Below are 25,031 nucleotides of genomic sequence, written 5' to 3' on the forward strand. Positions count from 1 at the left end.
TCTGTTCTTGTTCCTCAGCTCAGGTCGCCCTGGGACCAGGGACCCTGCAGGGCACCAACTCAGTGTCCAGCCCAGGTCTGGAGCCTTTGCTGAGTGCCAGCCTCTCCCTCCATCTGTCTTCAGCCCCAGAACCTAAGACGAGCTCTGTGCACCTTTTACACAAAATAGGGCTGCAAACGGGACAAAAAACCCACCCACCCAATGTAAGAAACGCCCAGTCGGTGAGGTGGCAAATTCAGAAACCTTGAATAGGAGGGCCGGGGGCCTCACAGCCTGGTTTGGTTCTTACTAATTTCTGTTAAAGCGTGAGCTGTATGTTTGCACACAGCTTCCCCGTCTCTGGGAGGGAGGGAGTCTGACCAGCTGGCAGCTGTCTGTGCGCCAGCCTTGACCCCTGGGTACCACCCGCCCGGCTGGGCCAGGCCCAATGGCCAGGAGAAACCTGATGCTGGCTGGAAGGTGGATGGAGCCCACGTCAGCCCCAAATGGAGATCAAATCAAATTAGGGCCGGGGGGGGGGGGGGGGGCCGCTAACGGCTTCCTGGTAATGATGCTGGAGACAGATGTGCAGGGGGAGGTGGGTCTGGCCCACAGCAGCACCCCAGACACTGCACGCTTGTCCTTGCAGCAGGATAGGCCCTGGGCACCCTGGTTTCTGCAGCTCCTGGCAGTGTCCTGGAGGTCAGCTTGGGTGGGGGCATTTGGGGTGCTAGGCCCTGGTCACTCTGCTTGGGAAACCTGAGCCCCTGGCCCTGGTTCTTGAGCTGCAGTCCAGCCCTGACTGGAAAAGCCAGTTTCTCCGAAACTAGAGCTGGACGTCTGTGAGCCAGACCCATGGGTGTCAGGCATTTGGGTGGCCTGTGCAGCCAGTGTCCGGGGGGTTGGGGGGAGGGGGAGGGATGCTGGAGGTGGGGTCAAATGGAGCGTTTGCTGGCTGCAGCTAGTGGGGCAAGCTCAACAGTCAGGTGTAGGCAGGTGGGAAGGTCATTCAGACCTGGGGGCCCCAGGGCTGGTATGGTCTGAACCCTCCCCTTGAGCTTGGGAATGATGGGACCCCCGGTGAGGTCTGTGTAAGGTGCTTGGCTCATGCCTCCTCACATCTGCACACGCCACCACTGTTGCTAGAGAAACCATGTCCAGCCAAACTGCTGTGCTGCTCAGTGTAATGAGTTGTACCTGAGGACACGGAGCCAGGTTACCCACAGGCCTGGCCGGGCTAGTGCTCCTCCCTACCCACCCACTCACCACACCAGTGGCAGCCCAGCAGCTTTCCCTGGTACCACTCATCCCCTCCCTCCTGGCCGCCATCCTCCTCACCATCCTTTCCCTTATGTGGGGCTGGGGTGACCCCTACAGGGAGCTGGTGAAGGCACGGACCAGGGCAGTGCTGAGACAAGGCAGGGTCATCACGCACTCAGCCTGCCCCCACCCCACCCCCGCTGGCCCCGGTCAGATGTGCTGGGCCAGGTGGACCAGGGCAGCCGGGAGCCTGGGCCCTGCATGGCTGGCTAGGCACCTGCAGCCCCTGCACAGGGACCCCCTGCTGTGTGTCTGTCTCCAGGGCCTCCACGCTTTTCTCAAAACAGGGCACGGTGGTACTGGGCACAGGTTTATTGGGTTCTGGCTAGGAGCCCGGCAGCGGGCGTGGGCGGGAGGAATGAGCATGGGGGGGCGGCTGGGAGCAGAGTGCTACCCCCTTTCAGCCCACTGCCCAGCTGCATGGGGCCCTTGGTTCCCAGCTGTGAGGAGGCGTGTATGGGCAGGGGTGGCTCCATGCTGGTCCCACCTGCTTCAGGCCAGCCTTTGCAGTGAGGGGTGGAGGGGGCTCAGAGCTGGGCTAAACCTCGGGGGTCTGTGAGCGTGGAGTCCTGCTGGGGAGGCGCCGAGGCCCCGGGCCCTGGTCCTGCACCCCGGTCAGGAGTGTCCACCATCTGCTCAGATGGGGCAGAGGTGGGGCCAAGCCGTGATGGTGGGACAGCCTGGGCCTGGCTCTGCCCCTCATCCTGTGGTCTGCCCGGGTCTGTGGAGCAGGTACAGGGGGGCGGAGGGGCCTGGCCCAGAACAAGGGCCAGGGTCACAGGCCAGCTACCCGGGGAGTGCTGTGGCGTACACACCTTGTCGAATTTCTTGTGGCTGTAGACTTTGTTTTTGTTCATGAACGTTAGCAAGATCCAGTCGCACAAGAAGGAGCCCTGTGGCCAGCAAAACACATGTGAGGGCTTGGCCTGATCACCCAGCACCACGCACACACGCGTGCCCGGACCCCAGTGTGTACTCCTTACCACCCCGATGGAGGTCAGCGCTGTGGCCAGGTTAATGATGGTGGGGATCAGGCTGAACTTGCCCGCCTGGGGAGAGGAGGCTGCCTCAGACCAGCAGGGGTGGGTTGTGTGGTGGGGGCATGGAGGTCGGCCGGCCCACCTGAACCTGTGAGGAGGGCCGGCTGGCCTACCTGTCCGTGCACGATGACATCAATGCGGATCCCGTAGGCCTTGATGAGGGTGCGGGTGGTGCTGCCGTTTATCATGTAATACTTGGCAAACCTGGGGCAGAAGGACCCGGAAGCATGTCAGAACCTGGAACTGAAAGGCCAGATGCTGCCCGACCCTGAGGAACTGGCGGTGGCCTGTCGCCAGAGGGCAGCCCCACGACTGCCCATCCCTGGCCCCTCCTCGTTTGCCCCTAAGCCACCACACGGGGTGAGGGCCAGGAGTCCCAGGGCCCAGGTACCTGAAGTTGTAGCCCGAGGAGGCCGGGGTGTGCTTGGGATCGAGTCTCCGGAAGGAGTACTTGGGGTTGCAGTTGGATGCCGGCAGGTCCAGGTCACAGTCCCAGTTGATGATGACCCCAATGACACCCCCCTGCCCAGAAGTGGGCACAGAGATGGGGTCAGGGCAGGCACACAGGACCCTCACCCTGGGTCCCACTTGACGCGGTGCCGGGGGTGCACATGGGGGGGGGGGCAGCTTGGGGCTGAGAACCGGCGGGGGTGGGGGGGCACCCAGTTCTGGGGCAGGAGGGGGAGTCAGTGATTAGAGGAGCCACACATGGCCAGATGGGGCGCCGGTCCTCGGCGGGCAGGGCCCTCACCGTGCGGGCCAGCTCGGTGAAGTTCTCCCCGGCCCGCTCCACGATGAAACCCAGCCGGAAGATGGGGCAGTACAGGTGGGACGCCTCGTCGAACAGGCAGTGCTTCAGGTAGCCGTCCTTGCGCATCTCGATGTTGCCCCTGAGGAGCCAGGCGAGGCGGGGGCATCCTCAGGAGGCAGCTCCCTTCCCTCCCTGCCCGGCCCCTCCCACCCAAAGGCCCTTACTTGGAGAACTGGAACTTGGGGTAGTGGATGCTGTTCTTGATGAGGATGGTGAAATTGGGGGCCATCTTGCCAAGAAACTGGCTGTGGAGACAGACTGCACGTGTTTAGTATCCCCACCCTCTGCAGCCGCACCGTCCCCACCCCCACACACCCGCTGAGGAGGGAGGAGCAGGCGGGCCTGGGTCCCAGGGGGGTGGGGCGCACCTGACGGAGGCCCCATCTTCCACTGGGCACCAGCCGAACACCTCGCAGGTCTTGGAGTCCCCGTGGTAATAGGGTACACAGCGCCCCGTCCGGACACCTGTGGGCACACGCACTCAGGCGGAGAGGGCGCCCTGGCCCCGCACCCCCACCACCCCAGACGCACACCCACCGTTCCCCAGCATGTCCAGCTCCCCGGCCACGCAGTCCTCGTCCGAGTGGCAGGTGGCATTGGTGACCCTCGTGCTCTGGGGAGGAGAAGGCTCCGTCAGGGGCCAGACACCCTCCCACAAGGGACAGCACCCGCCCCAGCCCCGCTCCCACGGGCCTCACCTCCGGACAGGTGCCCTGCACCTGGGAGGGGGTGGCCTCGATCCTGGTGATGATGCTGAACACGCTGCCTCCCTGGGCTCGGAAAGAGGGGACTCCCGTTGGCCCTCCCGGCAGCTCCCCGCCTCAGCCCCACCCGCCCGCTGGGGCGGGGCGCACCTCCGGGGGCTTCACGTACTCCTCCACGTCCCACACTTTGTGCTCCGAGGAGGTGATACCCTTGACCTTGGTGATGACGGAGCTCTCGGGACCCGTCTCCCGGTCCTGGTAGCTCTTCTGCACGATGAACACGTACCTGCGGGGACACAGCCAGCTCTGGGGCGTCCGGGGCCCGCGCCCCGCCCGCCTGCCCCTCTCCAAGCGCCCGTGGCCCTGCGTGCTCTTCGCCCCAGGGACCCCGCGCCCCCGGCCCCGACCCCCGCGCACCCACCACACGAAGTAGAGCAAGATAAGCAGCTGCACCACGCGGTACACGACGCCCAGCTGCCGGTTCCGCACCACGATCACCTTGGGCGTCTCGTAGTCCCAGAAGGCGGACCAGCAGCTCCGGGCCAGGCGCCGGGCCGCGGCCGCGGCCGCGCCCGCCGGGGGCTTGGACTCCGCCGCCGCCATGGCCCCGCCGCGGGAGCCGCTGCCCGGGCCGCTGTGGGGCACCGCGGGGCGGGGGCCGGGCTCCGGGGCGTGGTCTCGCCCGCCCCGCCCCGTTACCGCCCCAAGTCGGGGTCCCGGGGCTGCGATGGGGGGGGTGTCACAGGTGCACCCGGAGCGGGACTCCCGGGAGGGCCCGGCGGGGAGGGCAGGGTCCCGGGGAGGACGAGGGTCCGAGCGCAGGACTTCCCTCCCGTCTCCACCGGCGGCCGCTAAGCAGTGAGAACAGCTCAAGGGCAGTCCTTCCTATGCAGGACGCCCCCTGGCCAATGCGCCCCGCGGGTAGACTGGTCCTTGGACTGAAGGGTCCTGGGTTCGATTGGGTCAAGGGCACAGGCCGGGGTGGCGGGCTCCATCCCCAGTGGGGCACGTGCAGGAGGTGGCTGGTCCATGACTCTCTCATCATTGATGTTTCCATCTCTCTCCCACTCCCTCCCTCCCTCCCTCTCTGAAGTGAATAAAAATGTTTTAAAATAGTAATAAAGCCGAAGCCAGTTTTGCTCAGTGGATAGAGCATTGGCCTGTGGACTGAGGGTCCTGGGTTCAATTCCGATCAAGGGCATGTACCTTGGTTGTGGGCACATCCCCAGTGGGGGTTGTGCAAGAGGCAGCTCATCGATGTTTCTAACTCTGTCCCTTTCTCTTCCTCTCTGTAAAAAAATTATTAAATATATATATATATACATTTTTTATTTAAAAATATGGAACGCTTCACAAATTTGCATGTCATCCTTGCACAGGGGCCATGTTAATCTTCTCTATCATTCCAATTTTAGTATATCTGCTGCCCAAGCGAGCACTTAAAATACATTTTTTAAAAATTATAAAAATGCACCACGCCACTCTGGCCGGTGTGCGCAGTGGTCAGAGCATTGCCCACACCGGAGGGTCTTGGGCACGGACCTGGGTGGCAGGTTCCATCCCCACCCAAGAGGCAGCCACCCAACCATGACCTTTTCCTCTCCCCTCCCTCACTCCTTCCCTCCCTAAAAACCAGTGGAAGGAAAAACATCCTCTGATGAGAACAAAAAGCGGCCCACGCCTAGAAAGCTGGGCTAAAAGTCTGAATTCCTGAGACGCAGAGAAGCCCACAGCGCACGGCGCCGCCCTGCCGGCCGCCTGAGGCACTTCCTCTAAATACCCAGTGTTTTCTCTATCTTTTCTATCTTTTGGGATGGGCTTCCTGTCCACAGGGATATGAGCTGGGCCTCGGGAGAGCTTAAGGGGGTCCCTGACGAGGTAGCCCTGTTTGTGGGGTGCACCCACCGGCACTCGGGGAGCTCCCCAAACCCGGGGCGCACACACCGGATGGAGGTTTAGATCAGGCGTTTCGCCGCCGGCTGGCAGGAAATCTGAGAAATCGAGTGGAAACTCCTAATGCCAATTTGTAACCACAGCCAATCATGGCTCTTTACTTAAGGCATTTTACATGCAAAAAAACTATGTTAATCTATTGAATTCTAAAACCTTTGTTTAAAAGGAAATGTCACTCTCTGGCAAAGAGAATAAAAATTTAAAAAACCTAAAATCAAAGTTTTCAGTAAAAGTTCAACTGGATTTCGTTTGCTAAAGAGCTTTATTGAGATACAGCAGGCCAGACTGCTCAGGATGTACAGTTGGTTCTGGTATTTTCACATGGCTCTGCAAACATCACCAGGATCTAATTTTACTTAATATTGTTATTGGTTTCAGAGAGGAAGGAAGAGGGAGATAGAAACACCGATGATGAGAGCGCTGCCTCCTGGGGATCCAGCCCGCAACCTGGGCATGTGCCCTCGACCGGAATTGAACCTGGGACCCTTCAGTCCACAGGCCGACGCTCTATCCGCTGAGCCACACTGGCCAGGGCTCCATGATCTAATTTTAGAACACCTCGCTCTGGGCACCCCTGCCTGCCGAAAAGAAACCCCAAACCCAGGCCGGCCCCTCCTCTCCTACACGCTGTCCCTGCCCGGGTGGCGATATTGTCCGCTCCTGGGGTTTCAGCTGACGCCTCAGGCACTCGGCCCAAGCTCAGGTGACTTCGTGTCTCCTCCCCCCGCCACCCTGGCCAAATGGGGGCGGGGAGGGGGAGGCTGCTGCCTGGGGCGGGCCATGGGTCCTGCTGGGACTCTGGCACGGGTTCGGGGGCAGCAGGCATTGGCCACCCCAGGCTCCAGCCATCCTGCATCCTGGCCGTGGACCTCGGGGACAGTCAGCGCCCCTGCCATCCGAGCCCACTGCCCCGTGGAGCCGAGAGAGACAGTAAAATGCTCTTTCGTGCCACTGAGTTTTGAGGTGCTTTGCCAGGTCCTGGCTAAACCAAACCCACCCGACCCCAGGTCTCCTCCAGGCTTCCAGCCATCCACACCGAGCCGCCTCTTCCCGGGCTGTTGGCTCCCAGCTCCCTCCCCGCCCCCACCGCCCGCATTCCGGCATTCCGCAGCTCCCTCCCGACACCCAGCCTGGCCCCCCTGGTGCCCATTTCTCAAGCTCTGATCCCGATCTTGCGGCTGAAACACTCGTGACCCTGATGGGACGAGGCTTGCCCTCCTTGGGCCTGACCCCTCCTATCCACCCTAACACCTGGCTTCACCCCTTTTCTCCCTCCTGTCTCCTGCAGACCCCCTTCCCCACTCCTTACAATACCCTCCCTGCCCGGCCGGTGTGGCTCAGTGGTTGAACTTCAGCCTGTGGACTAAAGGGTCCCAGGTTCGATTCCAGTCTAGGGTATGTACCCTGGTTGCAGGCACATCCCTGCTGGGAGGTGTGCAGGAGGCAGCTGATCGATGTTTCTCTCTCATCAATGTTTCTAACTCTCTATTCCTCTCCCTTCCTCTCTGTAAAAAATAAAATATATTTTTTAAGAAAGAAAGGTAATGCACGTTAAAAAAAAACAAAAACTACCCTCCATCACCCAGGCCTTCCCTCTGGGCACCCCCTCCACTCCTAGAGGCACCCCCACTCTCCCTGTGACCTATCTGGTGATGGTGAACCTGGAGCTCTGAGGTGATGGGAGGCCCAACCAGCTCCTCGGCATGGCCTGGCACGGAGCCTGGCACTGAGCCTGGCACCCAGCCAGCACCGAGGCAGTGGGTAGATGTCTGCTGTGAACACGCTGTGCAGAAATTAGTGAGAGGACACTGTTCCGAGAGCACCACGCTGTCTGCCCAGAGCTTGGCCCCGGCCCCCTCCCATCCACCGCCCAGCCGGCTCCCGGGGATGCTGGTGGGAGAGGGGCCACACGATGGACAGGGGCCGGGCTGGCTCCTTGGTCCGGTCCTGGTTGGAAATGGGGCAGAACCGGAGGCTCTGGTCACTGGCCACACTGGCCTTCCGGCCACGGAGGTGGCTGGCTCCGGGGACGTGTGGGCCGAGGGCACCGGACGTGGCCCGGTCTCGAGCGGATGATGAAAGACGCACCCTCGGGTGGAAGGCGGGGGCGGGCAGAGGGAGGAGGGTTGAGAGGTGGCCCAGCGGTTCTGCCAGGTGGCTCTGCCGTCCGCCCTGGCCGGTCCCTCTCCCCGCAGCCGAGCAGGCGGACCGAGGTAAGGCAGGGCTGCCGTCGCTGGGGCCGGTGTCAGCGGCTGGGGCAGCTCTTCTGCGGGGAGCATCCGCGCTCACGCCGCCACCACAGTCTGTTTCTCTGTGTGATGGAAGCTGCCTGGGCGTGGGGCACGCTCCTCAGACCGGACATTGGCAGGCTGCCCGATGGCGCTCGCCCGGTGCCTGCTGCTGCTGCTCTGCGCGCGGCCCGTGTCTGCGGTGACGGTGGAGAATAAGATCCTGGTTCTGTCCTTCAAGGTAGGCTCCACGCCCGCGGCCCTGCCCCGGCGACGCCTCCACACACGGGGCGCCCTGGCCCTTTTCCAGAGGGTGCCCAGCCCTGCGTGCCCTGTGCCCGCTCCCCTGAGGCCCCACGACCCTTGACCCTCTGGAAGGTCAGTTCTTCGAAGTCCTGCTTCTCAACTCAAAGCTGGTCTGGTCCGGGAGCCACAGTCCCAGCTTTAACTCTTAGCCAGTAGATTTTTAAATATATATACATATTTATTTTTCACTGATTTTTTTACAGAGAGGAAGGGAGAGAAATAGTCAGAAACATTGATGAGTGGAAACCAGTGTGGCTCAGTGGATGGAGGGTTAGCCTGCAAAAGGTCCCAGATTTGATTCTGATAAAGGACATGGACCTTGGTTCCCCGTACATCCCCAGTAGGGGGTGTGCAGGAGGCAGCTGATCAATGTTTCTCTTTCATTGATGTTTCTGACTCTGTCCCTTTTCCTTCCTCTCTGTAAAAATCAATAAAATATATTTTAAAAAAAAGAAAAGAAAAAGAAAAAAAAGAAACATCAATCAGCTGCCTCCTGCATGCCCCCTACTGGGGATGTGCCCAAAACCAAGGTACATGCTCTTGACCAGAATTGAACCCAGGACCCTTCAGTCCACAGGCCGACGCTCTATCCACACTGAGCCACACTGGCCAGACTTTTATATAGATTTTATATAAAATCTATTAAAAATATAGAAAGGAATCAGAGAGAGAAGAGAGAGGGAGGAGAGAGAGAGAGAAAGAGAGGAGCATCAATGATGAGAGTGAGTCAGTGACCGGCTGCCCCCTGCACGCCCCACACTGGGGATGGAGCCCACAAACCAGGCCTGTGCCCTGACCGACCTGGAATTGAACCCTGACCTCCTGGTTCCTAGGTCTACGCTCAACCCCTGAGCCACACCGAGGGTGGCTTCTGTGGCTCTTCTCTCCCCCTGCGGCTCGGCCCCTCACTAGCTTTCCCAACCCCGTGCCTGTTTACCTCTGTCCCGTGGCTCAGGACAGACACCCACCAGGGCTCCCTCCCTCTCCCCCTCTCCCCGGCCCCCGGGCCAGCCACCCTCCCTACTCTGAGAATGTTCTAGAAACCTCGCCAGGCTCGATGGGTCTGAAAGCCGGGGGACCGGGCGGGACCAAGGGAAGCGGAGAACAGGGGGGCTCCCTTGGGGTCTGCACCGCCGGGAGCAGATCCAGGCCGACCTTGCAGAAGATCGGGGAGCCGTGTGTGCGCAACGTGGAGTGCCAGAGCGGGTGCTGCACCACCAACAGCCTGAACCCCCAGAAGTTCTGCACCACCCAGACCCTCCTGGGGCAGTGCCTGCCCTGGCAGAAGGTGCGGGTCCGGGGGAGGGAGGGGGTAAAGGGGAAGGAGGGAGGGGGAGGAGGGCCCCCCGGAGGCACCGCCCCTTGGGGGTCCGGCTGGGCAGTGGGGGGAGTAGAGGGTCCCGGTGGGCGGTGGGGGGGAGGCGGGGGTCCCCGTTGGCACCGCCCCTGGGGGTCCCGGTGACAGGAAGGCCCTTTGTCCCGCAGCCCATCGGCTACTCGTGCACCGACAAGACGGAGTGCAGCAGCAACTGCTGCGTCACCAACAACAACAGCCCCTTCCTGTTCTGCACGCCCCGCAACATCTTCCTCCAGTGCCTGGAGTGGCGCAAGGTGAGTGCGGGGCGGAGTGCGGGGCGGAGTGCGGGGCGGAGTGCGGGGCGGAGTGCGGGGCGGAGTGCGGGGCGGAGTGCGGGGCGGAGTGCGGGGCGGAGTGCGGGGCGGGGGCGGGCCCCCGCGGCGGCCTCAGGGCCAGGGTCCAGCGCCTCTGTCTCCAGCCCAACCACGACCACTGCGAGGACCACACGGAGTGCCGCAGCCTGTGCTGCGTCCGCCTGACCGAGGCCAGCTCCCCGCGCTGCGTGCGCCGCAGCGGGCTCCTGGCGCACTGCCTGCCCCCGGTGAGCGCAGGCGGGCGGGGCGGGGGCGGCCAATGGGGCGGGGCGGCCAATGGGGCGGGGCGGCCAATGGGGCGGGGCGGCCAATGGGGCGGGGCGGCCAATGGGGCGGGGCGGCCAATGGGGCGGGGCGGGCGGGGCGTGGGCCGGCCAATGGGGCGGGGCTGGCGGGGCGGGGCGGCCAATGGGGCGGGGCGGCCAATGGGGCGGGGCGGGCGGGGCTTGGGGCGGCCAATGGGGCGGGGCGGGGCGGGCGGGGCGGGCGGGGCGGGGCGGGGCGGGCAGCCGTGGTGGGCGGTGGCTGGACGGGCCTTGGAAGGAGGCCCTGGGCAAAGGAAGGTTCCGGTCCATCGGGCTCAGTGGGAACAGTGCTGAGGCGTCGGGCGAAGGGCGGGACCGTGGGGTCGGAGCACCTGGGGCAGCGGACAAGGCCCACCACCACCCCAGGCTGGAGGCTGAGAGGACACTCCCAGGCTGACCCTCACGGGGCGGGGGGGCGGGGGGGGGGCAGATGGAGGATACAGACCGGGCACAGGGGCCAGAGGTGGGTGCTGGGGATGACACAGCACTGACTGACTGTGAAGGGGTGTCTGACCCCCCCGTGTCCGGCACCCACATCCTGACCAGCACCCAGGCCCCACGTGTGCGCAGAATGTGCCCGATCGTGGCCAAATAAGCCATGTGTCCCAGGGAGCCGAGTCCCCCTCAGCGAAGGGGGGACGTGGGGGCTCTTAGGCCGCTGGCTCGGTGCGCTCTCACTGTCCTGTGTCCTCAGTGACACGGGCGGGACTGGTGTGCAGCGAACGGCCCCTCAGCAGGAGCTCCGGCCGCCTTCACCAATAAACTACCGACGGAGCCAACGTGGGTGTTGTCACGTCTATTTTCTTCAGACAATAAAGGCAAAAAAGATCCGCAGAAAACTTGGGGACGATGACAAAGCAGGGTCTGCTCTGATCTGGTGCCACGGTGACCCCCTAAGAGACCAGCTGTGACCGGGCAGAGGAAGGCACTCGTCCCACATACACACACCCCCACCCCTCCTGGGCATTCTGTAATAGAGGCACTTGTGGTTTTTTTTGTTTTTGCAAGTAAAAATAGCCACTCAAACCCGGGCCAGCATGGCTCAGTGGTTGAGCATCAACCTAGGAACCAGGAGGTCACAGTTAAATTCCCGGTCAGGGCACAGGCCGGGGTTGGGGGCTCCATCCCCAGTGGGGGGCGTGCAGAAGGCAGCCGGTCCATGATTCTCATCAAATGTTTCTCTCCGTCCCTCCCTTTATATAATCAATAATGATATATTTAAAAATAATAGTCAGTTATCCCAAACTAAAGACTCTGTAAACACGGCTGACGGTATAGGAAGCAGGAAATCAAGGTCCCACACGAAAAGTCTGTGAGCTCCATCCCTGGTCCGGGTGCTCCCTGGAGGCAACAGGTGAACCCCTCACCTGGGAGGGAAGCATGAAGCTACCAGCGCAATCCCAAGGTCAGCCACCAGGTGGCGGTGTGGGCCTTCGCAGGTCACGGAGACCGCAGGTGCCCCGGGGGTTGAGGGTCAGAGGCCACAGGTGCCCCGGGGGGTGTCCGTGTGAGACCCACAGGACCTCACAGGCGCGGACGGCTGGAGGGACAGCTGGACGGGCCGTGGCTGGTGCCGGCGGAGGAAACAAGTCGATTTTCCGTGGTCCATGGAGTTCGCTTCTAGAACCCACTTGGCAGGGAGTCTGAGGGTCCAGAGGGGGGCCCGGAGCTGGGGTGCTGCCCCCTCCCTCGCCCCAGGGACACCCCCATGGCTGAGGGGTCACCGTGCCCACAGGGCGGGCTGCAGGGACATATACAAAGGGGGCCTGGACGCAGAACTGAATGAGGTCACATATATTAATAGCCTATTTACATTTGTTCTTTTTTTACAAACTGAAAAAGAAACCTTCTTACACTTCTGCATAATAAGGCGAAAAGCCAGGTGGTACATTAATATTCTTTTAATATAATATCTGTAACTTCGGTTCCAAGTGCCGAGGGCGGGCGGGGCTCAGCCTGAGTGGGGGCCTCACAGTGTTGTTGGACAAAATGACCGTTTTTTCTCCATAAATAAGACGAAAAAAACAAAACAAACACCAAAACCCAAACCCCGGGGCTCTGGGAAAGGATCTGAGGCTGTTAAACTGCAAATCGAAACTAAAAGTTAAAAAGCAAAACTTTTGTTTCCTTTTAAACGTCTAAAGAGCACAAAATTGAAAAAAATACAAATCTATTATAAACGCTCTCACCTGTGGGAAAAAATGTACAAACTTGGATTTTCTCCCAAGAGCCTGGTCTGGGCCCAGAGGCTGTGGCTCCCCGGGCCGCGGGAGGGCGCCCGGCGAGGCCTGTGCTTAGTCCGGGCCGGCGGCCGGCGGGCGGGCGGGGTCCGCGCCAGGCGGCCCGCAGCTACCGCGCCTCCACCTCCGGGGGGTTCCGGGACGGAGAGAAGTCGGGCGCCTCGGGAGCCCCGAGAGGCGTAGTCCTGCTCCGGGGGGGCCCGGGGGACGCGGGGGCCCCGCCCGCGGCCACCAGCGGAGGCGGCGCGCCCAGGGCGGCGGCGGCCGGCGGGGTCCGCGCCAGGAGTCCGTTGTGCAGCGCGGGCCCGAGGCGGGCGAAGTGCGGGGCGCCCGGGGGCGCGGGGGGCGCGGGGCCGGGCAGGTGCGGGGCGCCCGGGTGCAGGGGGCCGGGCAGGGGCGGGGGCGCCGCCCGCAGGCGCTCGGGGCTGAAGCCGCGCGGCTCGCGGTCGCGGTAGAGGCGCTCGGGAGGCTCGGGGGCGGCGGGCGGGGTGCGCCGGGGCAGCTCCGGGCCGCGGAAGGGGTAGGCGTCGCGCAGCGGCTCCCACGCGAAGCCCAGGCGCAGGTGGTGCGGGCCCGGGGCCTCGCCGTCCTCCCCGCGCTCCTCCTTCACCTTCACGTCGCCCTGGGGCGGCCGCGCGGGGCCCAGGGGGCCGGCCGGGCGCAGGCGGTCGCCGGGGGCCCCCTTGCCGCAGGGGGACGGCGCGGCCGGGGCCTCCCTGGCGGGGGAGCGGCTCTCCTTCACCCGCGGGTCGGCCGGGCCCCGGAGCAGGAGGTCCCTGCGTGAGGACACCCCCCTCAGTCGCGGGGGTCAGGCTTCTCCCCAAAGCAAGCTGCCGCCCGCCGCCCCCTCTGCGGCGCCCGCCACGCCCCCGCACAGGTTCTGGGGGACGTGGGGAGGGGCCTGGGCGGAGGGGCCTGCGGAGCCCACAGCCCCCACCGGACCCGGGGTGCCTCTGCTGCTGCTCCTCCCGCCCAGCCAGGGGCCCCATCCGGAGGCTCAGCACCCGGGCGATGTGGGGCTCCCCGGCCCCCAGAGCCAGGCTGCCCAGAGCCCCCTCCCTGCTGCCCCTCCTCGGGACAGGCCCCCGGCTCCTGCCAGGTCCCACGAGGGTCCTCCCGGCCTCCCTCCGAGGGCCCAGCTCCCGCCCCGGACGGGAGCCCCCAGGCCACTCACCGCTCCCTGGCCTCCCGGCCCTTGTCCGGCTCTCGGTCGTGGTTGGTCAGGGCTGAGACCCGCTCTGTGCCCACGGGCTTGGGCCAGGGGGGCGGCGTGGGGAAGGACGGGGGCGCCCGGTGCAGCCGGCTCCAGGCCTCCTGGGGGCTGGGCAGCCCGTGCAGAGCGGAGCCCTCCTTGGGGGCAAAGAGGCTGCTGCCTGCAGTTGGGGCGGGGGAGGGGGCATGAGGCCGAGGTGTGCCCCAGGGGGTTGAGACCACGCTGGGAAGCCGGGGGGGGGGGGGGGGGGGGGCGGCGGACGAACGGACGGACATGCACGGACAGGTGACTCACTCAGTGCGTGGCTGCCCAGGCCTCCGAAGGCGGCGCTGCCCAGGCTGCCCAGGCCCCCGAAGGTGCTCGGCCTGCTGAAGGGGTCTGGGGGCGGCGGGCGGGGCTCAGGGCCTGCGTGGCTCCGGCCGGGCGCCCTCCCCTGTGGCCCTGGGACCCGGCAGGTGCCGGCTGTGCAGTGGGAGGGGCCCGGGTTCTAGGGTCACCCCCCCACACCCACCCCTCCCTCCCACCCGAGGTTCCCGGCACCCACCTGCCAGGTGAGCCGGGGGCAGGAAGCTGCCGGGGTGGGCTGAGGGGCCGAAGTGGCTGGCGGCGTGGGCGGCACCTGGGGGCAGGGTGGAGCTGGCGGCACCTGCGGCCGTTCCGGTTTCTCTAGGAGCCCCCCCTGCAGGGGCCAGGAGGACCCCAGGGGCCAGGAGGGGAGCACCCGGAGCAGCGCCCGTGACCGCGACCCCGACAGAAGCTGGCGGACGCCGGGCTCGGCGGGTTTGGTGCTGGGCCTGAGGCCCGGCCGCCCTGAACTGACCCTGAGACGCCGGGCGGGCGCACGCCCTTCACTCTGGCGTTCCTATGAGGACGGTGAGGGGCCCATCTTGGGCTCCTGAGGCGCCCCACCCCACCCCACAGGCCTCGGCTGCAGTGAAACGCACATCCAAGTGACCCACAAGCAGAGTCAACCAGAGCAGAAGCCAGCACCCAGGGCTGCTGGGATGGGTGTGCGATGGGGCGGCTGGGGAAGGGGGGAGGCAGCCGGGAAAGGAGGCAGCGAGGAAGGCCCTGGTGGACTGGGACGAGATGGCACTGACCCCGCAGGGCGATGCCCGCGGGCGGGTGGGCACCAGAGGCCGGGGGGGGGGGGGCACAGGTCCCTCTGGCGCGATGGCGGGAGGAGTAGCAGCCCCCCCCCCGCCCGCCCCGCCCGCCCCGGCGGCCTTACCTGAGCTGGAGAAGAGGGGCGGGGCCCGCTCGTGCGGGTAGTGGACCCCGGGGAGCAGGCCCGGGGCGGGGGGCCTGCTGAGCACGTCCAGCTTGGCGCCCGCCTCCAGCTTGTGGGGGTCCAGCTGCATCTGGGGGTCAGAGGTGCAGGTGCTGCCTCGTCCCTCCCAGGAGCCCCCGGGCCCTCCCAGGAGCCCCTGCACTCAGCCTCCTCTCTGGTCGTGGCGGAAGCTCAGGTGCCGCCAGGGAGGTGGGGCACAGGGTCGAAGGCCGTGGGAGGACTGGGGCATTGTGGGACGCACAGGTGCGTGTCCCCGCCCACCGGTCCCGGCTTGGCCCGCCCGCCCGGGGGGCTCACCTTCAGCCGCTGCTGGTGGTGGTAGGTCTGCCAGGCGATCTGCACGTGCACCGCGCACCACTTCCCCGGCTTCTGCGGAGGGGGGCGCTCAGCGGGCTCCTCACCCCGCACCCCTGGTCCTGGTGTCCAGGGCGCCCAGGGCGTCCAGGGCCTCCCAGCAGGTGCCCAGAGTCCGCCCTCACCCAGGAGACCGCCCACACCCGCCCTCACTCACCCTGACCGCGGTCCGGTACGGCTCCGGCACCTGTGGCCGCAAGGAGCAAGCGTTAGGCTCAGCCGCAGCCCAGCCCCGGGGAGGGGGTGCTCCGGGGAGGGGGTGCTCCGAGGAGGGGGGTTCTCCGGGGAGGGGGTACTCCGGGGAGGGGGTGCCCCGGGGAGGGGGTGCTCCGGGGAGGGGGTGCTCCGGGGAGGGGGTGCTCCGAGGAGGGGGGTGCTCCGGGGAGGGGGTGCTCCGGGGAGGGGGGTGCTCCGGGGAGGGGGTGCTCCGAGGAGGGGGGTTCTCCGGGAAGGGGGTGCTCCGGGGAGGGGGGTGCTCCGAGGAGGGGGGTGCTCCGGGGAGGGGGTGCTCCGGGGAGGGGTGTTCTCCGGGGAGGGGGTGCTCCGGGGAGGGGGTGCTCCGGGGAGGGGTGTTCTCCGGGGAGGGGGTGCTCCGGGGAAGGGGGTTCTCCGGGGAGGGGGGTGCTCCAGGGAGGGGTGTTCTCCGGGGAGGGGTGTTCTCCGGGGAGGGGGGTGCTCCGGGGAGGGGGTGCTCCGGGGAGGGGTGTTCTCCGGGGAAGGGGGTGCTCCGGGGAGGGGGTGCTCCGGGGAGGGGGGGTTCTCTGGGGAGGGGGGTTCTCCGGGGAGGGGGTGCTCCGGGGAGGGGGTGCTCCGGGGAGGGGGTGCTCCGGGGAGGGGGGGTGCTCCGGGGAGGGGGGTTCTCCGGGGAGGAGGTGCTCCGGGGAGGGGGTGCTCCGGGGAGGGGGTGCTCCGGGGAGGGGGATGGCCCGGGGAGGGGGATGGCCCGGGGAGGGGTCGCCCCGAAGGGGGAGAGGGAGGGGGATGGCCCGGGGAGGGGTTTGCTCCCGGGAGGGCGGGGAGGGGGTCGCCCCGGGGAGGGGGGCTGCAGGGCCAGCTGCACCTACCCCGGGGCCCTTGGGCAGCAGGGTGTGCACAGCGCTGGTCCGGCCCGTTACCTCGATGGGGTTTGAAGTCTGAGGGGAGAGGACAGGATGAGGCCTGGAGCCCCAGGCCCAACACATGGCCCCGGGGGCTGGCTCTGCCCCTGCCCCGGGCCGGGCGGGGGCGGATGGGCCGCAGGGAAGGGGAGTAGAGGGAGCGATACCACCCCCCCCAGCACCGCCGCAAGCTGCTGCCGACTGGGGTGCAGGGCGTGGCCTCGAGTGAGTGCCGGGAGGTGTGTGTGTCCGCTGCCACTCCTGCCCCTGGCACCCCCGGCCTCCCCAGCCCAGGCGGCCCCCAGGAGCAGCCGTACCTTGGGCTGAAAAGCGCCCTGCAGGGACCCGAAGGGGCCTGGGTGTGGGAGCAGGGAGGGCAGTCCCGGGATGGAGGGCGGGAAGGACGGGAAAAACTGCAAGAGAGAAAGGGGGGTCCAGGCCCCAGCTGAGCACCGGTCCTGGGGACCCGGCCCAGCCTCGGACCCCGCAGACCCCCCCACATTAGGACACGGAAGAGACCTGCTCAGAAGCACCGGCGCCCCCGCCCGCAGCCCAGCCTGGCCGGCCGGCAGCACTCACGCTGGAATGTCGCAGGTAGGGGCTGTCCAGCGCGGGCGGGTACTTGTCAAACTAGAGGGGAGAGAGGGGAGGTGAGGCCGGCCCTGCACAGGGAGGCCCTCCAGGCCCGCTCCCCGCACCCGCAGGCCCTGAGCGGCCTGGGTGCCCATCGGCCTCCTGGGCCGGGCTGCAGCCGGCGGACGGGGCTCCCCTGTGGCTGCCGGGACGGGAGGCGGCGCTGTGCGTGGGGCATAGAGCCCGGGCAGGGGGCGGGGCGGGGGGCAGCTGGGGCAGAGCCCGGGGCACGGGTGGGCTGGCTGCGTGGCCTCCCCGGACAGAGCAGCCGGGTCAGGGGCCACTCGTCCTGTCGGGGCCGCAGACCCGCGGAGCCTTCCGGGGCCCGTCCCGCGTGTGGACGGGGACTAGGGCCCGAGCAGGAGGGAGGAGCCCGGCGCACGGTGAGTGCTCGGCCGCCAGCTGGGCCTACGCACCGGCGGGGGTGCGGGCGGCGGCGGGGGCGGCCCCGCGGGGAAGGGGGCCAGTGTGTGTTGGTGCTGGTGTGTGTGCTGGTGTGTGTGTTGGTGCTGGTGGAACTCCGCCCGCAGCAGAGCCGCCGGGCCCAGGGGGGCGCCGGGCCGCTCGGCGCTCTGGACCAGAAAGCGCGCGTCCAGCTCTTGCCTGAGCAGCTCGCGATCTAGGAGAGAAAGAGAGAGAGACAGAGCGGGTCGGCCGCCGGCGGGCGAGGCGGGTAGTCACCTGGCACTCCCGGCTTCGGCAGGCCCCGCCGTGGTGGCCGCTCGCTAGGTGCGGGCCCCAGGGTGGCGGTAAGAGAGGGGCCTGTGACCAAGTACCAATCAGAATCCCCGCATGAGGCTGGCAATACATGATTGGCGGGCTGAATGAGATCAACAGGCTGGCATCTAAAGGCAAGAGAGAAGACCGTGAGCCGGGGCCACGGCGCGGAGCTGGGGCGGCCGCCCAGCCCGACCTGCCCCCCGGGGCGCCCGCCGGCCGCCGGCTCCGCTGTTTACAAAGACGGACCGGAGGCCCGGGGCGGGGGGGACACACGGTGACCGAGACCGACCCCCAGGGCACCTGCTCATCTCTGAGCCCCCGGCTGCACCCGAGGGCCTGCCCCAATAGGGACGGAGCGGTCCGTCCCCGAACTCCACCCCCGATGCCTGGCCAGCGGGCAGGGGCTCCGATGGAGCAGGCCGCGTCCGGCCTGTGTGCACAGAGGCCTGGCAGGGGACCCGGGAAGGCGCCTTCTGGGCGGCACCGGGCCCGGCGGGGAGAGGCCGTCCTGGGGGCCGCACCCTCCCCCAGCCCGTCCTGCCACCGGCCAGGAGTGAGCACCGCAGGGCGGGGCCCGGACCTACCGGCGGGGTGTCCCGGGAGGACCAGGCTGTTGGCCGGCAGCCCCGGGGGCGGGGGCAGCGTGGCGGGGGCGGCGAACATGGCCGCGTGGTGCTGGTGCTGGGCCTGGGAGCGGGGCGCCAGGTGTGAGGTAGACAGGTGCGCGCCCGGCCCGAGCGGCGACAGGGAGGCGTGCTTCGTGAGCCCCAGGCCGGGGCCACTGCCGCCGCCGCTGCTCCTGCTGGGGGGCGGGCTCAGCGTCAGCGACGGAGGGCGCTCCGGCCAGCCCCCCCCCCCCGCCGCGGTCCGTCCCCCCCTGCCGCGGTCCGTCCCCCCCTGCCGCGGTCCGTCCCCTCCTGCCGCGGTCCGTCCCCCCCTGCCGCGGTCCGTCCCCCCCTGCCGCGGTCCGTCCCCCCCTGCCTCGGTCCGTCCCCCCCTGCCGCGGTCCGTCCCCCCCTGCCGCGGTCCGTCCCCCCTGCCAGCGTCCAGGGTCTGTGCCCGCCCGGCCCCCCCCCCCCGGCTGTGCCCGCCCCCACGGGCCGGCCGGGGCCTACCTGAGGCCCAGCAGGCTGCTGTGCACAGCCTGGCCGTGGCCGTGGCCGTGGCCGTGGCCGTGGCAGTGGCCGTGGAAGGCGCCCAGGGGGAGAGGCACGTGTGTCGGGAGCGGAGCCCGGGGCTGCGGGGGCGCAGGCGGCAGCGGCGGGGTGAGGCGGGGCAGGGCGGGCGCCTCCTTCTTGATGGGCGGGCTGGCGGGGGCGCGAGGCCGGGGGCCGGAGGGGGGCGCGGGGCTGCGCGGGGAGGGCAGGAACGGCGGCTCGGTGCTCAGCTCGCGGCTGCGCTCCAGGCCCGAGACCTTGGGCGCCAGCCCGGCCGTGGCCTCCGCCGTCTCGCCTCGCGTGGGGCCTGTGGAGAGAGGGCCCCGCGTTTAGTGGGCCCACAGCCTGCAGGTCACAGCCCCCACCCCACCCCCCTTCTGGGCCAGCGGAGGGGCGGCACAGGCCTCGCAGCAACCCCAGCTCGGGGTGCGGGGACCCCATTGTACAGCCGCCCCGCGACTCCGTAATCCTGGCTCTGGGTTCAAGTGGTCACCACTGCACGTCCGTCCCACAGGCCTGCTCCCATCGAGGGCCTCCCGGCAGAGGGCCCAACGGGAACACGGTGCCTGTCATCCACGCAGGGCCGCGGGCTCGGGGCAGGAGAGCCGCGGGGAGTCCTCGGTGCCAGCCCACCACGGGGCGGGACCGTCGGCAGCTGGTCGGTGCCCAGGCCGGGCCACTCGGCTGATGGGACCACGTTCCCTGCTCCCCGTCTTTCCTGGCGCCTTTCTTGGGGGACACAGCCCCTCCCACAGGGCCCGGCAGGAGCACCCGGTCCCCCACAGGCGGGAGCCCGGCCTGGGGTACCCTCACCTTTCTCGGCCGCCGGGGCGAAGAGCTTCTCGGAGCCCACAGACGCCTGGAGGAGAGAGGAGGGTCAGAGCGAGAGGGTGAAGGCCTGGGCCGGCCCGGGCGCCAGGATCCGGTCTGGGCGGGTCTCTGAGCCCCGGCCCCCACGGGGGAGGGGGATGCACAGGACGCTGGGACTGGGAGCCCAGGCTCCAGGGGCCTGGTGGTGGGTGACGGAGCAGAGGCCACGGAGCCCCCCACCCGCAGCCAAGACGGCAGGACACGGCCCGCCATGGCCCAGACCTCCCTGCACCGCACGCCACAGGCCCGGGACCACGGCACAGGTCCCCTCGCCATCTCCCCCCGGGGGGCGGCCACGCAGGGCGGTCGGGTGGGACGGCCCTCGATGTCTGGCGGGAGCCCCCCAGACTGTCAACACCTCCCTGGAGAGGTTCCCGTGCGGAGTGGCCTCCCCGCGACCAGACCCCACGTCTCCCCCACGTCTCCCGGCCCTCCCTCTGCTGGTCTGCAGGTGCACAGCAGCCAGGGGAGGGCGGGGGGGGGGGGGGCGCCCGCCAGCCCCCGGGATGTGGTCCTGGCCGAGGCTCTCTCCCAGCCCCACACTCCCAGCCCCGGCAGGGCCACGGCCCGCTGCTGAAGTTAGTTTGCTCAGGAAGCCGGGGCCCCGGTCCGCTGGGGCCCTGGGCGGGGACAGGCGGGCTCCTCCAGAGGCCCCCCCGCCCGTGTGGAGGTGGCGGCCCCTCCCAGCGTGTGTGCAGAGGCCGCCCGCACCCGGGTCCTGGGTCCTGTCTGTCTGCAGGACCGGACCTGGGACAGCACCTCCTGGGGATCTGCGGAGCAGGGGCCAGTGGGGAGGGCCACTCGGGTCCATGCACAGGCGGAGGCCGCTGCCGGTCAGGGAGCACTGCCTTTCTGGGGAGAGGTCCCTGCGGCCGCCCCGCTTTGTCTGGGGGACTCGCCGGATGGCTGGGCGGCATCGGAGGGAACCCGCACCCCAGACAAAGGACTCCGCCAGGCAGGGCCGGGCTGGGCAGGGCAGGGCAGGGCCGGGCATGGCTGCAGCCGCGATGTGGCCAGCCTGCTCCGGGCGCAGACAAAGGCGCGCCCCCACTTGGCCAGGCCCCCTCCGCCGCCGGCCCCCAGCGGACTGCATCCTGCGCCCAGCGCGCCCGGCTCCGGAGCCGGGACGCAGCCCAGGGGGGTGGGGTGGGGGGCTCCTGCCTCTGCTGCTCTGGGTTCTTCCCGGAGCCACCGCCGCGAACTCACTCCGCAGCGACCGCAGCGAGTCCTCGGCCGGAGCAGGAGCCGGGGGCACGATGTCCCCCCCGAACTCCGCCTGTCGGGGCCCCTCCCGCCCGCCTGGCCGGCCGAGGCCGCGGGCTGGGGTGCTCTGGATGCTGGGGCCCGGCCGGCGGGCGCTGCGAGGGCACCGCGGGTGGGCAGGGAGAGCCGGCGGGCGGGGCGGAGGCGGGGCGCGGGCAGGCCCGGCTAATCCAGCCCCGAGGCGCGGATCTGCCCAGGGGGCTGCGCTGGGTCCCCAGCCCACCGCCGCTACCGGGTCAGGGCACGCAGCGCGGCGAGTATGGATGGGGAAACAGTCAGGGAGCAGTGAGGTCCGTGGCTGGGGCTGGAAGGATGCCAGCTCTGCCCCCTGCGCCTGGTTTCACCGTCTCCCTCGCGGGGACGTGAGGGGGAGACCCAGCAGGCAGACACCCGGGCCCTGGCAGGCAGAGGCCGGCCAGACCCGGCTCCAGAGCAGCGGGCAGGGCCGGCCCCTGTGTGTGTGGGGGGGGGAGTGTGGGACGAGGGCCCACCTCTCAGTGGCTGTGGACAGAGGCAGGGATGGGAAAGGGGTGCTGGCCGGGCCCTTGGGCAGACAGCAGGCAGCCAGCCCCGGCCAGCTGGCCACCCAATGAGCCCGCACCACGTTCACCCCGTATTTCCCCAATAAAACGGCAGTTAGACACGAACCACCGCATGGCAGGCGAGCGGGCCCTCTGACTGTGCAGGCTGCTCCCCCGGGAGGGGGGTGGGAGGGCGAGGGGGAGAGAGCGGGGGCAGCACTGACGGGACAGCGGGGGTCACGGGGGGGGCTGGTGAGTCAGGAGGGCGGGCGGGCCTGCCCAGGGGAGGCATGCCACCCCCCAGGGCAGCTGCGGGCAGAGGGGAGCCTCAGACCCGGCAGGCTTGGGACAAGCGAACTGGCCAGAGCAGAGCCCAGCCTTCCTGCTGCCCCTCCAGAGGCCCTGGGGGCTGCCCGCCTGACCTGTCCCCAGGCCCAGCACCTGCCGAGTCTGAGACAGACCAGGGCACAGCGCAGCTCCCCACTCTCGCCCACCTGGCCCGCACGCTCAGCTGCCCACTCCTGGCCTGGCCCCCCAGCAGCCACGGGGCTTCTGACCGCTGGTTCCGGCCTCGGTGCGCCCGGGAACCGGACACGCCAGCTGTCCAGCTCGGTGGGCACGAGGGCCGGGAGGTGCCCTGTGGGTGCCAAGCAGCAGCTCGAGGCCAGGCACCGCCGCTGCCCGCCCACGCCCACGACTACGCAGTCATGCCCTGGAAGTGCCCGGAGACACTTGCCTTCCTGCCTGCACCCCAACCCCAGGCCGGGACCCGGGCCCGTGACGGCCTTCCCGGGCCGGAGCCACAGGAAGGAAGCGGGGTGCCCAGAGGGCAAAGCGGGGGTGCCCAGGTCAAAAGGCCCTTCTCTCTTGGGGCGGGGGTCCCCCCAGGTCAGCCTGGTTGCAGTGGGGAGGGGGGCACCAGTTCCAGGTCCCAGGCCAGTGTCCACGGGGCCTGCTGGGTGGGCGTGAGGGGTTACTCGCTGCCAGAGACCAAGCTGGGGAGAGGGGGCGGGAACGCAGGCCTCTGGCCACACAGCTGCTCACCACCCCCCACTCAGGCCAACAGCACCCGTGGAGGGCGCCGAGGGCGGGACCACGGCCGCTTCGGGCTCCTGCGGCAGGAGGGTGCTGAGGGCGGGACCACGGCTCTCGGCCGCCGCCCGTGGCTGTCACTGGGCCCGGGCAGCCTCTCACACCCGCAGGGGCCTGTCCACAGAGCACAGGGAGACCGCCCTGGCCCCCGGAGGCCTCACTGCCGGCCGCTCCTCCGTGGGACCGGGCGCCCCCGACCCACTGAGACAGGCCTTCCTGCCGGCCTCCAGGGCCACGGGGTCGAGTCGGCTGGGGGCGCAGGCTTACCTTGTCGTCCCCGTCGCTCTCGCTGTCACACTGCGGGGAGAGAGGGGAGTTAGTGCCACGAGCCCACACGTGGCAGCGGGTCCCGGGCGGCCACGGGGGGCAGAGCGGGGGGGGGGGGACGAGGAGGCTCCGCAGGCCCCCCCACTCGGAGCCTCAGCCTGTGGTGTGGGGGGTCCCAGGCCAGTGGGCCCAGCCGAGCTCTGAAGGAGGCGAGGAGGGGAGACCCCTGGGGAAGAGGAGGGGTCGGCACAGGCCTGGCCAGAGGCCCCAGCAGGGAGGGGCCGGGGGGCCGAGTGGACGCTGCCCCACGTTATCAGTGCCGCTGGTTACGGCGAGACCGTGACAAGCACACAAACCTGTCCTCCTCGACAGTCAGGAGAGCTTCAGAGAGAGACTGTTCTAGAAGCCGCAGCCCCTCCCCCCAAGGACACAGAGAGGGAAAGCTCTTCCCAGAACTGCGATTGGACGCACACCCTCCGCCCTGCTCCGCGGCTGACACCTCCCCGCCCCGCGCTCCGCGCCGGCCCCTGGCCCAGGCCCGGCGCTGTGCTGGCACGGGTCCTGTGAGCAGGGTGGGAGGGCTGGGGCACAGCGGGGCGGCAGGGGGAGCACGGAGAGGGGCTGGGAGGGGGGCGGGACACGGCTGTTCTGGAGCAGGAGGGCGAGTAGGGGTGATGGCACCTCATGACAGTCCTGGCCAGGGAGAGGGGTGGGGACCTGGGGTCCTGGCCTGTGGGGCGTCAGGAACCCCTGACCATGCAGCCGCTGGTGGAGCTGCCAGAAACCCCCCCCCAATGCGGCCTCTTAGACCCCTGATCCCCGGCTCTGAGACCCCCCGATGCAGCCTCTGAGACCCCCCGATCCGCGGCTCTGAGGCCTGGAGGGGAAGCGCACGCACGCCCATCAAGCGGTCCGGGTCGGGCCTCTGCGCTCACGCCCGTCACTGGCCAGAACCCCCGGCCCGCTCCGGCCTCCCCCCAGCCCGGACGACCTTGGTGTCACCGTGAACCCAAGGACCCGGCGTCACAGTGCGGGAGGGTGCCCTCCGGCGAGCACGCACACACACACACACACACACACACACACAGACCCTATAATTAACCACAGCACACACCCGTCAGCCAGCGCGGCTGCAGGCACTCACGTCATTAAGTCCTACAGGATTAATGTTCAATGCGGTGGAGTGGGAAGTGAGCGAGGCCATTAATCAGGGCAGGAGGGAGAGATCTGGTCTCCAGACCTGCCTGCAAGGGGTGACCTTCGGGGTCCGGCTGGGCTGGGCGACCCTGGGGAGAGACCCTCCCCTGTGGGTGGGGTCCATGGAGGAAGGGCAGGCCCCAGGGGGTGTGGGCCCTGGGGGGATGCCGGCTGATTCTGTGCGGCCCAGGGCCCCACTGTGACTGGGACACAACACACGTGCATGCAGTCCCAGTGTGTGACGGGCAGGGTCCGGGGCCCCTGCCGCTCCTCCGTGCCCGCTGCTCTGACCCGGAGCCCCTCCTCCGTGCCCACTGCTCTGACCCGCTAGCCCCTCCTCCGTGCCCGCTGCTCTGACCCGGAGCCCCTCCTCCGTGCCCACTGCTCTGACCCGCTAGCCCCTCCTCCGTGCCCGCTGCTCTGACCCGCAGCCCCTCCTGTCCCCGGCCTCCCCCGCAGCTGCCGGGAGCGATGTCCGGGTTTCCTCGGCCCGAAGCCAGGGTGGCTGATGGGCCCGTGTCACCGAGTGAATGAAACACGGCGCCCGGCGCCCGCGCTGACCTGTGGCGGGGCCGGCTGTCAATCCGTTCTCGTGCTGTCAGACCCCAGCGCTAACTGCCTATGAATTATTCCTCGCCACAGGAAGCCTTCACAGGAGCTGGCATTAACCACCCCCGCCCGCGGCCGCCTGCCCTCCGGGGGCTCCTGTGCAGGCGCTGGGCCTCCGGGCCGTGGCTTGTCCGGAGCAGCCAGGTCTTGCTCCAGGGACAGGCCGCGGCTCAGGCACTTGGGGCGGCAC

General features: G+C 68.2%; 2 protein-coding genes across 11 annotated transcripts in view; both read right to left on the reverse strand.

Moving 5' to 3' along the window:
• Positions 1-58: 58 nt before the first annotated feature.
• Positions 59-5,189, reverse strand: P2RX2 (purinergic receptor P2X 2). Of its 5 annotated transcripts, XM_084867387.1 has the most exons (11): positions 4,276-5,189; positions 4,005-4,140; positions 3,849-3,920; positions 3,688-3,763; positions 3,519-3,615; positions 3,315-3,395; positions 3,091-3,229; positions 2,731-2,861; positions 2,453-2,543; positions 2,283-2,348; positions 59-2,192 (listed from the first exon to the last, which is right to left on the reverse strand). In XM_084867387.1, exons 1-11 carry the CDS (start codon positions 4,455-4,457, stop codon positions 1,827-1,829), a joined length of 1,437 nt encoding a protein of 478 aa, XP_084723513.1. In that variant the 5' UTR covers positions 4,458-5,189; the 3' UTR covers positions 59-1,826. The 5 variants fall into 5 exon arrangements, with proteins under 5 accessions (XP_084723513.1, XP_084723511.1, XP_084723510.1 ...); XM_084867385.1 differs by having other exon boundaries at positions 59-2,348; positions 4,276-5,183; XM_084867384.1 differs by having other exon boundaries at positions 4,005-5,183.
• Positions 5,190-12,203: 7,014 nt separating this feature from the next.
• The window catches only part of FBRSL1 (fibrosin like 1), a 28,488-nt gene continuing 15,660 nt past the window's right edge, over positions 12,204-25,031 (reverse strand). Inside the window, exons 5-20 of one of the 6 annotated variants that reach the window (XM_084867379.1) lie at positions 23,036-23,065; positions 19,836-19,881; positions 18,981-19,329; positions 18,450-18,667; positions 17,922-17,990; positions 17,562-17,764; positions 17,092-17,142; positions 16,830-16,925; positions 16,480-16,548; positions 15,573-15,602; positions 15,359-15,430; positions 15,002-15,131; positions 14,315-14,389; positions 14,065-14,148; positions 13,732-13,930; positions 12,204-13,333 (exon numbers count right to left, since the gene is read on the reverse strand). In XM_084867379.1, coding sequence (XP_084723505.1) covers positions 12,667-13,333; positions 13,732-13,930; positions 14,065-14,148; positions 14,315-14,389; positions 15,002-15,131; positions 15,359-15,430; positions 15,573-15,602; positions 16,480-16,548; positions 16,830-16,925; positions 17,092-17,142; positions 17,562-17,764; positions 17,922-17,990; positions 18,450-18,667; positions 18,981-19,329; positions 19,836-19,881; positions 23,036-23,065 — 2,388 coding nt within the window. In that variant the 3' untranslated portion in view covers positions 12,204-12,666. Of the gene's footprint in view, positions 13,334-13,731; positions 13,937-14,064; positions 14,149-14,314; positions 14,417-15,001; positions 15,132-15,358; positions 15,431-15,572; positions 15,603-16,479; positions 16,549-16,829; positions 16,926-17,091; positions 17,143-17,561; positions 17,765-17,826; positions 17,991-18,449; positions 18,668-18,980; positions 19,330-19,835; positions 19,882-20,639; positions 22,447-23,035; positions 23,066-25,031 lie in introns of those variants that run through there. The other 5 variants (XM_084867378.1, XM_084867377.1, XM_084867380.1 and 2 more) reach the window with 5 other exon arrangements.

This window comes from Pipistrellus hanaki (assembly GCF_964339955.1).
Source record: "Pipistrellus hanaki genome assembly, chromosome: 19".
NCBI lineage: Eukaryota > Metazoa > Chordata > Mammalia > Chiroptera > Vespertilionidae > Pipistrellus > Pipistrellus hanaki.